This window comes from Penicillium taxi, assembly GCF_028828555.1.
Source record: "Penicillium taxi strain IBT 34144 chromosome Unknown utg000002l_segment0_segment0, whole genome shotgun sequence".
Classification (NCBI taxonomy): domain Eukaryota; kingdom Fungi; phylum Ascomycota; class Eurotiomycetes; order Eurotiales; family Aspergillaceae; genus Penicillium; species Penicillium taxi.
Window position 1 is genome coordinate 1,407,097 of NW_026643204.1, and position 14,219 is coordinate 1,421,315.

Below are 14,219 nucleotides of genomic sequence, written 5' to 3' on the forward strand. Positions count from 1 at the left end.
CTGCACTAATAATACACTGGTATTTTACAATTCAGCCATCTAAGTTTACACAAATGAAACTCCTAAGACTATGAAATGGAGCGTAATTCAAAAGTTTGTTAGTAGGGTAATATTGTTAAGCATTGACAGCGGATTTACTGATGTCAATTTTTCACTCCTTTTGTCTACCTCCAAAACGATATGACCTCCTTAGATCGCGGTCTCTCACAGACTGTTGCTACTATTTGTCAAATGGAGGTCGACTACCAAGGAATAGTGGATTCTAGTGGGCAAATGAGAACGCAGTATGCGTACCAAAGTGTGTATGTGTATCTATTGTAGAATGGAGGAATCCCATTGTGGGATTCCAATGCTGACTAAAATAGACTAACTGTAAATGGAAGCGGGCCTTTGACACTATTCATAAGTCACGTGATCACCGGAGCAAACAGACGAACCAAATAGCTATCATTTGAAATAGACACATCTTTTACCACTCGCATACCTCTACTATTAGATTGTCTGTCCGGTAATATTGTCGGCTGATACAGACCAATCCCAGCACTCAGAAATTGAATTCCAGACAAGATGAGATTTCTCTAACCCAGGCCGTCGGTAAATACTGAAGCCGACGGATCCGCATTTCAGCCGAAGATTTTAGTGTTTAATATGGATCAACGTTGTTTGTCGTGGAAATAGTAGAAAACCATTCTGATCCTCTAATATGCCCCGCCCTCTATCTCATAATTTCACTATTTTTGGCTAAAATCAGCCCGACCCGATGGTTCGCTTCCTACAAGATTTCATGGTCTCGCACTCACATACTACACCGTATCTATTGAACTCAACGATCTTCAACTGCTGAGCATCTGGGCAAAATGGATTCTGTTCTATTCAAGCCATTAAATGTTGGTCGCGTGTCACTCGCACATCGCGTGGTGATGGCGCCTCTATCTCGTTTCCGATTTTCCGCCGAACACACACCGCTGGCCATAGTTGTTGAATACTACACCCAGCGCGCTTCTGTCCCAGGGACCCTTATCATCGCTGAAGCAGTCTTGATATCAGAAGCACACGGTGGTTTCCCTAACGGGCCTGGAATATGGAGTGAAGACCACGTAGCAGGATGGAAGGTCATCACCGATGCAGTCCACAGCAAGGGATGCAGCATTTTTTGCCAATTGGTTGCTCCAGGTCGTGCAGCCTACGTCTCTCATCTGCAGGCAAATGGTGGTCATCCACTTCTGAGCTCAAGCGCTATTCCTCTTCCCGATAGTTCTGATATTCCTCAGGAGATGACAGCCGCACAGATTGAGTCGGCTATTGAGGATTTTGTGCATGCTGCGCGCAATGCCATCGCTGCTGGCTTCGATGGCATTGAATTGCACGGAGCAAACGGCTACCTGATTGACCAATTTATCCAAGATAATTGCAACAAGAGAACAGACCAATGGGGTGGAAGCATGGAAAACAGAGCAAAGTTCCCGATAGACATTGTCGCCGCCACAGTTGATGCTATCGGTGCTGACAGGGTTGCCTTCCGTGTGAGCCCTTTCGCTAATTTCCAAGGTATGAGGATGGAAGATCCCGTCCCCCAGTTCTCGTATCTTGTATCAAAGTTGAAAGACTTTAAGCTTGCATATCTACACATCATCGAATCACGAGTGAACAACTGGGAGGATGTGGAAAAGGTGGAGGGCATCGAGTTCTTGTTGGATATCTGGAACGGCATATCCCCCGTCTTTGTAGCTGGTGGCTTTACCCCAGAGATTGCGCGAAAAGCTGTTGATCAGGAATATGCCAAATATGGCGATGTTGCGGTCGTGTTTGGACGGCACTTCCTGGCAAATCCGGACCTTCCATTCCGGATAAAGAATTGTCTACCACTCAACAAGTATGACCGCAGTACATTCTACACAGCGTCGAAGTCCAAGGGCTACATAGATTATCCCTTTCACCCCGAATTCACACATGGGAAGGCGTTGAATTAGATAGCTTTTTTCATTAGTTATAGACACTTTAGATATTGCAAACGAGCTTACTATCTTATTTCCACGATTTCCGGGGTAAATGCCATGATTCTCATATTTCCGTCCACGCGTTCCAAATACCTATTCCTTAGTACGCCGTTACATGTAATCTGGCCATACAATTCTTAACATGCTCTACAATTTTTGATAAATGAGATTTCTTCTGGAACGATACGAAATCTTGCTTTGACAACCAAGGGAAGGAATTGTAGTCCTGAGTCAGGGAACCATGAGTTAAAGAGAAATCTTGGGGAACCTTGGGGTACTCAGGAACGGTTTCTATAAGAGCACTCACGGGGTCACAGACTCCTTTGCTTAAGGCAACGACATCTCGGGCTCCTGATACTGGTAGATATCAGCGGAGAAAGTTTCGGTCAACCGATTAGCAGGCGCTATAGCCACTAAATGGTAGATATCCACTGAGTCGGTGAGTTATCGGCTGCCTGATATATAGTTGGCGTATCTAGATCGTTCCATTCCTGTTCCCCCGCTCATGAGACAAGGTGGTCTCCAGGGGTATAAAGTGTATGCTATTTAATGAACCTTTAAGGAGTCTTTCAAGGATCAATCGCTGTATTGACTTCAATATACTGTTGATCCATCTTCAACCACACTTCTTTACATCTTCTCTGCCTACCCCTAGGTAAGGCCTGTTGTACAATTACTCTCTTGGTTTACGGATTTAGTACATTGAAAGTCAACCTTTACACTACAGGAAATATGAAGCTTTGAAAACCTCAAAACTGGGTTGATTTTGTTCATATTCCTATCAAATTCATACTTATTCTCAGTTACATACATCAAATAAGATACTCAGTCGGCATATGTTGATGGGCTGTCTTTTTTTCCAAGTTATTTAGGTCAACTGGCTCATATTTGCATTTAAATAGGCATCTTCATACTTCAACGCTCTTCTCTTTCGAAGATCTCAGGTATCTAAACATGGCTATTACACTTTACCCCTCTCCAAAAATGTCACTGGAACATCAACAGTCTTGCATCTGATGTACTCACACAAAAACTTCCCAAGCGTGTCATAAGTAGAGTTTGCGCATACTCCCCGGTCAAGATGGTTGTGAAGTAGGAAATGCACTGCCCAGAGGTGCGGGAACTCCATACGATCAATCTTTTGGCCCTTGTAGTCCTTTCCCATAAGCTCAATAAATTTCTCTGTGCTCAGGAGACTTTGCAACCAAGACCACTCATCCGCATTCCGTACGAAGAAGCCAACATTGCAGTTCGAGCCTTTGTCGCCAGCTCTACCCAAAACTACATGTCCCAATGGAGCTTGAGTGGTTACTCCGAACGTGCTGAGTGGGAGAGGAGCTATCGCTTCATATGTTGGTTGCTGGACCGGACCCTTCAGCACGACTTCTGCAGGCGTAACCTCGATGTCTTTCTTGTCTGGCTGGGAGAAGTGAACTGTGACCGTTGGCTGTGGGATAAGGGTCGGGAAATACTCTTGGAACTATACCGATTGTTAGAAGATGAAGATAAGAATACCTGAAAGGAGATTTTGGTAGCTCACAGGAGAAACAACTGGTGTCCGTAGAGTCATCGTTGCCGCGGGAAAGGTGTTCATAATAATATCAAAGGTTGGTCGAGCAAAGTTCTTAGGTGTAAAGGCTTCCGAGCTCTTGGCCTCTGCTACAATCCGTAGATGAAGTGTTGCAGCATCTTGAGTTTCGGGATGTTGAGGCACAGACCCGTACAGCTGGAAGCTGAAGTTGGAGAACATTGCCATCTTTTCCCCGTAACTAGCCCTGACCTGGGTTTCCAGCATCCTTACCTTTTCCTCAATGTCTAAACCAACCACAGCCCAGTGCAGTTCTGATCTGTACCCGCCGTGAGCGGTGAGACCAACTTTAGTCGTGCTCGGCGGCGCTTGTCCACGTACACCAGACATCCGCACCCTATTTTGCCCAATCTCGGCAAATTGAACTTGATCGATGATTGCTGTGACGTCACAATTCAGGTAGTAGGTGCCCTGAATCTCATAGAGCAGCTGTTCTTTGCAGGTTTCCACGCTGACGATGCCGCCTGTCCCCTGTGGCTTGGTGATCACGACATCACCATCATAAGCGATTTCAGCGATGGGGTAGCCCATATCAGTGATGCCAGACCAGTCCAGGCTTTTGAAACCAGTGAAGTTTCCACCAGTCACATAAGTCGAGCACTCAATCAAGTGCCCCGCCATGAGAGCCTGAGCAAGCTTGTCGAAATCAGTCCTCTCCCATGAATGCCACCAAGCGGCAGCAGCGACGATGGGGGATGCATCGGCGACACGGCCACAGATGACAATGTCAGCACCTGCGTCTAGGGCTTTCCAAATACCCATACCGCCAAGATAGCACTGAGCGAAGAAGGGTTCGTAGCCCCAATCTTGCAAGTTCTGTCCTGAGCTAATATGGATAAGGTCTTTGATGGAGCCATCAGATTGATGCGTCACTTGTACTGGGTCCAGTACGTCTCCCTCAACCCAAGCAACTGTTAGATCTAGCCCTTTCTTTTGGACCATCTCAACAACAACCTGGTAAAGCTGCTTGGTTGCAGTTGTTCCGGCGTTGGCTGCCAGTTTCATTTTCTTCTGGGCTAGATTCTCCAACGCCGGTTCAAGGGCTTCTAGAAAAGTCTCTTCATAGCCAACACCGTCATGGGTTACAGCGTAAGCACGGGTTGGCATGTTGAACTCGGACATCCAATCTCCCACAACAACGTCGATGGTTTCGTCCGATTTTGTTGCGTTTAGAAGTGCCTCGCGACGATCTGCAGGCGAGCCTGATATGTTCATGATCCGGACTGGCCGATCAGGAAGTTCGTGGGAAGCCATGTCGCTGCTTGTCGTATTGTGTACGAATATCCGAGCTTTTTAATGGGCTTGGAATTATTACCAGGGAATCAGTGACGCGCCTCTTGAGAATTTGTGCGCCGAGGCCGTTTTTCCAACATACTTGAATAGCCTTGGTCTCCGCCATTTTAACTACAAACTCTTAGGTATATCGGACATAATGGCCCAACGGCGAGTGGAAGAGAGAGGGCGCAATCTTTCCATTGTCTCCAATCAATAACTCAGGTTGAAGGCAAGTCTTAGATTTGACGCGTTCACAGCCGTCGGCATAGAAAAGCCGCCTTTCCGGCGGCTCATCGGAAGGTTGGTCATATTAGCCCAGTACGGATACTTACTCATATCAAGTTCAGAGAAACTGCAAATTGAGGATTTGAGTTCTCATATTTCAACGAAAACTGAATTTGGTAGAAGAATTTAAGGAGAAACGAGAAAGGGAAAGGGAAACGGGAGGAAATGATGTATCAAAGCCTGAGGCCGCAGTAGCGGATGAATGCCTTAAGGCACCGAACACAGTTGACATCGATATTCATCTTATCCCCTCCGCTGTCGTATTGTGCCGTTTTAGCGCCCTTTTCTGCCAATACAGTCTCCATAATCACATCCGAAAAAGGAATAGATTGATACCTATTTTAGCCAATTAGAATTCATGATAGCTTTTCCAACAGCCCTACTACCATCAATGGTCCATTTCATTGGTTAAGGTACTAGTGGGTAAGCATTACTATTTTATAAAAGCGGTCTGAGCTGTCAGCCAATGATAGCTATTAAATATACCTCACTTTGGTATACACTAAAACGGCACAATACGACAGCGGAGATGAATTGACGCACATTTTTACTTCCTCATTAACACCTGACAATAAATCTTTAAGAATAAAAACTCGAAGGAGCTAGGTATGAATCGCCTTAAGAAATAAGGGTACAGCAACAACTGAGACAATTCCAACTTCCCAAGGAGTGAAGGGGTTTTCACTGTCTTATTATGTGTTAGTCTCCTTACTACTCAAGTTATTGATGGGTCTTGAAATTAACTAGGTATTCAATGGCTTGAGTCGACCTTAGTTCCCGTGGCATTTTTGGACTAGCAGTAAACTTGCGTGTTGGATAAGATATCTATTGGTCATTTGTAATATCTTTTACCTAGAAGAAACCAAAACACAGATCTATGTGCATAGTAGACAGGGATGGACTATTTACGGAATGGATTAAGATTCCAGGCTCTATAAGGTCTTTTACTCTAGAATTACAGAACAGTCATAATATAGGCAATATAGACCTGCCCTACTCAGGCTGAAATACTATCGGATAGCTAGCAGCCCAGAATGAATAGAAGAATACATTTACCCATCTTCAATATCATAAAAATTATCGTTATTTCACAGATGATAAGATAATATCCCGATTACAGAAAGCAAAAGTCAACTTTGAAATACTATAATAATTTTTAGTTGGGATGAATTTAAAAGACACTTCCGTCTCAAAGTCATTGATTTTGCTAACCAAATTGAGTATAGTACAGAGTGGGATTTGAGGATTGTTTTCCGAGTGCGAACACAAATCGATACTTTCATATCCTATGCCGAAAGTTTGAAGGGGAAGTATTTTGTATCATTGACTCCACTGGACTTCGATTGTATGATATTTATACGAGTGGGTTTACCTAATTATTAGCATAGGGATACATTTTCAGGTGAGCTATTGATGAAAACTCGAATTTCATTTGATTGGTTCTGAGATAAATGATCTGAACATTCAGTACTTCGAGAATATTTGGAAAAATATGTATGAATTATCGAAGTGGATATAGTTAAGTCTTGGCATGGGCATAGGCGCACTTTTTTAATCGGGCAACTGAAGGAACCTTAGTTTCTAAAATGACCATCAAAACCTCTATACAAACTAGACTAATTAAGGCTTTAAAGCCCCTTTCTACTTATAAATTTGTGTTTTCTTATCTATTCTTTTACTCTCTCCAAAACAACTTTTTATTCACGCAAAAATACAACTCCTTTAAAATGCGTGTGATTTCGCTCTTCACTACTTTGTTTGTGGCTCTGGCTACTGCTGCCGATAGCACAACTGTCATTTCCTACTTCGCCGCATCCTATGAGAACTATTCCCGTCTAGGTGCATACACCAGCACTATAGCCCGAGTCATTGGTATTGACAATTACGCTACTACCTACGAGTTAGGATGTATAAAAAGTGCTACAGAGTGTGGATTCCCGCATTCTATCACGATGATTCAAGGCCCCGAAACTTTCGCCCATTGGGGTATGATATCAGTAACTGCTAATGATGCCACTAAGTTTCAGACATTCACCGAAACATGCAAATTCACCCATTACACCGAGTCTATTGTTTGTGGATATAGTAATACAATCACTGTATTTGATTCAGCTGTGACGAGTTCATTCTCTTACTCTAGTTCTGGTGTCACTTTTCCGGCTAGTTTGGTCTCTTATAGGACTGTCACTGTTACCGATGGTCTTTACACTTTCACTGCTGCTGCTACTGCTTCAACTTCTGCTGTCAAAATCACTGCTACTTCTTCAGCCTCTCCTGTTCAGATTACTTCTACGGGTGCGGCTTCTCAGGTGAACCCTATTATCACTGCCGCGCCATTTGGTGCAGCAGCAGCAGCTATTGCTGTGGCTATCTTTTAATCAACATGAAGCTTGATTAGACATGGACATTAGTACGGATGTGCTCAATAGTTACCATAAGTAATCAATGAGCTTGACCCTGGCCTTATGGGGGAATATATGGGCCAGACCCGTCAAAACTCCTGATTGAGTAGTCTTCGTTTTCTGCACCATAGTACAACCCTATATCATGGAATTATATGAAGATTTCAAGTTATTTAGAGTTTTTGGCACACAAAGGTACATCCTTCTTAGTGAACTAAGATTGTATCTTTACCCTGGTCCGTAAGTTCCAACTGTGCACGGTAATAGGGTAGGTGGGAGCAGGCCATCATTCCGCGTACGAATGAAAGAAGCTTTTCTGATGCCAACAATCACGTCCGCCTCAAGCGAGTCATATCCAATAGAAAACCGTCTATATGAAAGCCACTTCAGCCGCAGATGTGTAAGTCGCTCTCAACAGCCGAAGTGTCTAACAGGAAGCTGAACTGAGGTACCAATTATTAAACTTCAAAACCCAGATAACATAGAGACTAGATTTGTGTTGGCCAATGGGACATGGGACATTAGTCCGTAAATTATTGATCCTGCAAAGCCCCATAGACCAAAACTCCGGTTGAGTCTGAGTCGACATTATCTAGATGCATCTTTTCTATTCCAAGGTCGGAAAGATGGAGTGATATTCTTAGCTTCAAAATTTCTCAGCCTTTCTTGGCGTCATATTTAAATATATTCATGTCAAATTTGATTAGATTTGTCTTGAGTTTCGTCAAATGCAAGTGCCCTTGCCCACCTAAATAGTCCTGTCAGGCACGGCAGAAGTTTCTGCGTCTCCAGCATTCTTGAGTGCCTCGATAGAGTCTCCCTCAAAACCTGAACCATATTTGAACTTGTTTCCATAGTGTCCTGAGGGTAATCCTGACTCTCCCTTCACACCATAAATATTTTCCCGAAGAGTTCCTCCTTCTACTTCATAGTCCGTCCACATCAAGCCTCTCTTCTGAAGCTCAGGGACGAGAAGGTCCACAATGTCCTCTTGACTGCCCGGAGTGATAGTATAGGAAATGTTGAAACCGTCCACATCTGCCTCGTTGATCCATTCTTCAAAGACGTCCGCAACCATCTCAGGTGTACCTACTGGGGCTGGGTGGAATCCTCCGAGCGCCATGAACTCTCCCAATCGTCGTGGTGTCCAAGGATCAGAGTTGCCCGTGGTCTTGTTGAAGTTCTCGAGCATAGAGTGAATGGCAGTATCTCCAGGCTGCTCCTTGAGCTCCATGACTTCGTCAATGGGGAAGCGCGACAAGTCAATGCCTGTATAGCCCGAGAACTGTGCAAGTCCACCAATCACGTCGGCATTTTCACGTGCCCTTTCGTACTTGGCCTGGGCCTCCTCAATAGTCTTTCCAAGAATAGGAGAGATACCGACAAAAAATAGGATTTGCTTCGGGTTTCGCCCATTGGCGGCTGCGCTGGCCCGAATGGCGGCGATGTTACCCTTGGTCTGAGATGGGAACAGTCCTCCGACATAGATAGCCTCTGCGTGCTTTGAAGCAAAAGCCTTTCCAGCTGGAGAGGTACCGGCTTGGCAAAGAAGAGGAGTTCTCTGGGGAGACGGGTGAAGTGGTCCTATCGCGGATGCATTGAAATATTTGCCTATCGGAAAGTTAGTACTGGTAAGCTAAGCGTTCAGTGAAATATTTTCTTAACTGACCCTTGTGTTCCACTCTTTGCACCTTCTTGGGGTCATAAGCAATGCGTCTCTCCCGATCCCAGACTACCGAATCATCTGCCCAGCTGCTTTCCCAGAGCTTGTACACAAGATCCATGTACTCATGAGCACAAGCGTATCTCTCATCGTGAGGAACAACATCTTCATGCCCAAGTGCACGTGCTGACGACTTGCTCCAGCTAGTTACGACATTCCACCCAACTCTGCCGTTGGTGAGGTGGTCCAGGGAAGAAAATGTTCTAGCGAGCATGTAGGGAGTCATGTAGCTGGTGCTTGCTGTGATTCCGAACCCGAGATTCTTGGTCACGGCTGCCATAGAAGAGACAAGAGTCACTGGATCCATAACAGCGATCTGAGCTCCAGCTCGGAGCATGGGATCCGCAGACCCAGAGTAGACTTCATGAGAAGTATATGAATCAGCAATGAAGATGAAGCTGATCTTGCCGCGTTCTGCAAGTTTGGCCAGATTCAGCCAGTACTCGATTCTGTCCTTGGTGTGTCCCTTGTCCAGAGGGTCGCTATATTTTCTGTCAGTTCCATTTTAAAAAGAGATGTTGATATTCGATCTTACCGCCACTGTCCTGGGGCCATGTGGGAGCCTACGCAGCCATTTTCGAAGAAGTTGAGAAAAATTCTCTTCTTGGGGATGCCGTTTGATGCCATTCTTTCTTGTTTTTTTTTTTTTCTGAAATGCAGATGATTGTTTAATCGAACTTAGAAGATAGATACGATTACAAGAACTTGCTCTCTATTTAACATCTACTCTGCAAAGCTATCTTCATGATCCTCAACATCTAATTCTCAAGATGCCGACCGGCCAAGGGATCACAAGTCGAGCTCCGACGGAACCTTGCGATCCGACGGTTGAAGCAAGCGATTATACTATGTAAGCTTCAAAGATCTCAAGAGTACTAGATAAAGATGGCACCACTTATCCACCCAGATGGTAAGACTAGGTTACCCCGTAGGCAGATTTGACTCACTAGGTAGAGGTCGTGAGGTATTTTCTACCTGCAACGTCGACAAAAGAGGGTACTTGTGGTATGCTTGATGTGATTTCTAGCTTCCCGGGTGGGTTGACAGGCACATTGAGGCTCTTAAAAATAATAGAATTCATTATAAAGAGTGACTCTGTCCAGATGTGACTGTTCCAGCCTGTTACAAGAAAAAAAATCTCATCTTCCTCTCTTGGATATTTTCTGTGATACGTCACATCCATTATGTTTCACTACTATCGCTCATTATTGAAGAACAGTAGAAATTTGGTTCCAATCCATGGATTTTGTTGATTAACTAGTTGAGATCCCAATTAATGATGGACTGATATTGGTATTCTTTTGGAGACAAGCAGGAATTTTGCCTTGCCTCCTTTTTCCTAGGATTTGCTCAAGTGGCAATGGGCCCATATGCCCCACATCCCTTCCTAGCCCTAAAACAGAAAAGCCTTAGAGCTACTCCGATACCGCCGAGAAGGCCAGCAAATCCCCATGTTTTTACCTTATCAGTCGAGATATCTAAGAGGACCAATGACCGGGCTACGATATATCTAGACTCGATTGATAATATTGATTCTTGGTGGCTGTGTGGATTGAGGGGGGGGGGAAAAAAGCAAAATTGATCTCTCTAATAGCAGCCCAAACCCATCCATTTCTATTCTATGCACTGTAATTAATAACCCATCCATGACTCATCTGAGCCTGCTTTCAATTTTCCCAGCAAAATGAGCTCCTGTAGTGAGAAAAATACCACGGATACTAGCCCACCGCAAAATCCCGTGGTTTCCTCACGTCCCCCAAAACGTGCTCGTGTAGCTGTCGCATGTAGGAGATGCAAGACCAGAAAACAGATAAGTCATTAGGGTCTTCTAGGGCTAAATAAAGGCTCGATTTTGACTTCTGTGTCTAACAATCCCAAACAGATGCAACGGACTTCGACCATGCGCCAGCTGCCTGGACTTTCATGCTGTCTGCGAGTATACATCACCAAGTGCTAAAACTGCTCTCGTGCGCAATCAGCAGAAGCAGTCTCTAAAAGCTGTTGAGCAGCGGCTTGCCGAGCTAGAGTCGTTCATATCGGATGGGAGCGTTACTGGCCCTCAAAGACGGGACTCAGAGTATGGAAGCCAGGCTTGGACCGATTCTCTTCGGCTTCAGTCGCCAAATGAGCAAGTCATGATGAATACTGCGGCTCCAAGAAGACCCTCGCCAGTCTCTCCGGATCGGAGAACGGATGATTTCGATGGCCGTAACATGGCACAAGTAGATGGCGTCAGCCACGTCGAGGAGATTTTGAAGGACTTGTCCCTTGAAGCTTCCGGTCGCTATATAGGAGCCTCATCTCACATTGGTATAGGAAAGATCATCAGTTCCATGGTACAGTCTACACCTGATGACCAGGGATCACCAGAGAGCATTCACGATAGCCAAGGAGAGCCCCTCAGTCCGAAATCTGCTCACGATGGACCTCGTGGCAGATTGGATTTGGCTCAAGTTTCTTCCAAGACCGCCGACAGGCTTTACATGGCGTATATTTGCCATATCTCAAAAAGATGGCCTGTACTCCAGACATCATTTATCTTTCGAATTCATTCAAATCGAGCCACTTTATCCGATACCTTTTCGTGAGCACTTCCGTTCGCAATCCGTTTTTGGTCTCGGCTAACTAAACTCATGTAAACAGCTTAACAGTTCTGCATCTTGTGTACGCCATTGGTGGTCGATTTCTTGAGACGACAGGCGAAACTGGTACTTTCTACCCGGAGCAGCATTCTGAGCAGGCGCTCGAAAACTTGATGGAAATCATTTCCTTTCATGACATCCGCACCGTGCAGGTTCTGCTACTTCTCTCAATATACAGTCTAAGATCTCCTAAAGGTCCCGGTGCATGGACTTACGTAGGTTTTGCTATCAGACAATGCATTGAGATGGGAATGCATCGCAAGATTCAAGACAGACGAGAACTGCGGGTACTGGACTATGAGATTAGAAAGCGGGTATTTTGGTGCTGCTACTGCCTCGACAGACAGGTTTCGATCATACTCGGGCGACCGTTTGCTATTTCGGACCGAGATATTGATGCCGAGGTAAGAAACAGACTGTCCCAAAATCAGTCTATCAGCCTTTCCAATTAACTAACCTCGACGCAGTTGCCACTTGATATAGACGGAGACGTTGAGGATCCAGATGAGCTAGATCATGCATTAACCGCAATGAAAGCACTCAGGCCCGGTGAAAAAACAAAAACCACCGGAATGACAGCATTCATATACATCACCAAGCTACGGCAGATTGAGTCAAGAATTCAGCAGACCATATATCGGGTGGATAAGTCAGCATCATCAGCCACAAAAGATGAAGTTGAAAAGTTTATCTCTGAGCTGGATCGATGGCGGGACAGCATGCCCGAAGATGTCGTAAAGAAATCGGGCAGTGTAAAGTCCCTCTTTGTTGATGGATACGATTATTATGTGAGCTCGAAATTTCCGAGGTTACGATTACTTCTTGTGCATTGACTAATCGCTTGATTATAGATGGTTTACTACTACAAGTGCATGAGATTCCTTTTGCATCCCATAATTCTCTCGGCCAACTTGTCGGAGACACGATTCTTGAAGAAATGTGCTGAGGCATGCGGGGGTGTCTGCCAAACATATAAGAAGCTACATCAGACAGTCCCTGTAGGATTTTCAGTCATGGCGCTACATTCGGTATTTTTAGCTGGTAAATCTCATCTTGGCACCACATCGTCAAATAATACAAGCTTACGAGTTTCGCAGGTCTAACTCTATTGTATTGCACCTGGGCATCACCAAAAGAGATATTCAGCATCAGCATGAGCAATGCAATGAACTCTTGCAGCATCGTACTTTACATCATTACTGAAAGGTGGAAAGGGGCTCAAAAGTACCGGGATGTGTTCGAGTCAATAAAGCAGTCCGTCATGGACTCGATTGAAGAGGGTCATTACGAGCCACGCAGGGCAATTCAGAGTCTCAAGCCTGGCCTAGGCAATGCTGTTCAGGCCATGAGCTCCTCTCAAGAAGGGCGAGGTGAAGTTCCAGCCATGATTTTGAATATGGCTGGGGGTTCAAGTCTAATGGAAGATGGTGGCTTAGACTCATTTGAATACCAACCTGAGAATCATGGTGAAATGAATACCATATTCTCAGGAATAAGCTCTATGATACCCATGGATAGTATGGCTGTAGATTTCCATACACTTGGGACATTTAATGGTATAGATGTCGGGATGGCCGGAGATTGTCACATGCAGGAGAGCTTATGGATGTGAATCCTAGCATCACAGCTAGCGTTTTTGAATAGATTAAATAATATTATCAACCTTGAAACTTAATGAGCTTTGGAATGAGGCAACTTTCTAGCGATTGGAATTTGGACTGTTCAAAGGCCAAAACAGTGGCCTTGAAAGTCCCGAAGACTTACTACCGGATTATCCAGGTACACTACAAAAGTACAGCCCTAGAATGCACGACATTCACACGAGATATTATTCATTGGTATAAATACCATATAGTACGAAGCATAACTCATGATGCATATGTAGGGTGGCTGCTATGCGGGTCATAGATATCACTTACATTGCATGTGAATAAATAGTCACGTATCAGGCATCATTTATCCTCAGCGCATGATTTTGATTCCAGATACAATTATTAATGTGTTTTCCGTATATAAAGGTAGATTAATTGATAAGAATCAAAGGTGGGGTAAAGCGACTCTACATCTCAAGCTCTATTAGGTATGAAGCTTGGAGGCGGATTCATGCCCGTCGGAACCTCTAGCTTCCGATTGGACTACAATGCTTTGTGGGCAGTCCTATCTATACCCCACTCACTGCCTGGCTACCTAGATAGGTATTTGTAAGATTCAATTGAGATCTTATCACCTGGACAGGTCGATAAGTATAAGATCAAGACCAATTTAATGCTGCGGCACAATTATAATTCAACCCTATCCTTCCTGTAT

At 44.6% G+C, this 14,219-nt stretch overlaps 5 protein-coding genes across 5 annotated transcripts; 3 read left to right on the forward strand and 2 right to left on the reverse strand.

The window, feature by feature from the left end:
* Nucleotides 1-857: 857 nt before the first annotated feature.
* N7495_002448 (alkene reductase) lies at nt 858-1,970 on the forward strand (the record flags this gene model as incomplete). The annotated part of the gene is made up of 1 exon (XM_057205117.1): nt 858-1,970. One exon carries the CDS (start codon nt 858-860, stop codon nt 1,968-1,970), a length of 1,113 nt encoding a protein of 370 aa, XP_057065724.1.
* A 988-nt stretch (nt 1,971-2,958) lies between these two features.
* On the reverse strand, nt 2,959-4,839 carry N7495_002449 (acyclic terpene utilization AtuA family protein; the record flags this gene model as incomplete). The annotated part of the gene is made up of 2 exons (XM_057205118.1): nt 2,959-3,477; nt 3,538-4,839. 2 exons carry the CDS (start codon nt 4,837-4,839, stop codon nt 2,959-2,961), a joined length of 1,821 nt encoding a protein of 606 aa, XP_057065725.1.
* A 2,033-nt stretch (nt 4,840-6,872) lies between these two features.
* N7495_002450 (uncharacterized protein) lies at nt 6,873-7,523 on the forward strand (the record flags this gene model as incomplete). The annotated part of the gene is made up of 1 exon (XM_057205119.1): nt 6,873-7,523. The coding sequence occupies one exon, from the start codon at nt 6,873-6,875 to the stop codon at nt 7,521-7,523; it is 651 nt and encodes a 216-aa protein (XP_057065726.1).
* Nucleotides 7,524-8,295: 772 nt separating this feature from the next.
* On the reverse strand, nt 8,296-9,897 carry N7495_002451 (LLM class flavin-dependent oxidoreductase; the record flags this gene model as incomplete). The annotated part of the gene is made up of 3 exons (XM_057205120.1): nt 8,296-9,158; nt 9,217-9,752; nt 9,806-9,897. The coding sequence occupies 3 exons, from the start codon at nt 9,895-9,897 to the stop codon at nt 8,296-8,298; spliced, it is 1,491 nt and encodes a 496-aa protein (XP_057065727.1).
* Nucleotides 9,898-10,954: 1,057 nt separating this feature from the next.
* N7495_002452 (fungal specific transcription factor domain-containing protein) lies at nt 10,955-13,524 on the forward strand (the record flags this gene model as incomplete). The annotated part of the gene is made up of 6 exons (XM_057205121.1): nt 10,955-11,041; nt 11,208-11,700; nt 11,922-12,316; nt 12,380-12,700; nt 12,764-12,940; nt 12,994-13,524. 6 exons carry the CDS (start codon nt 10,955-10,957, stop codon nt 13,522-13,524), a joined length of 2,004 nt encoding a protein of 667 aa, XP_057065728.1.
* Nucleotides 13,525-14,219: the final 695 nt, after the last annotated feature.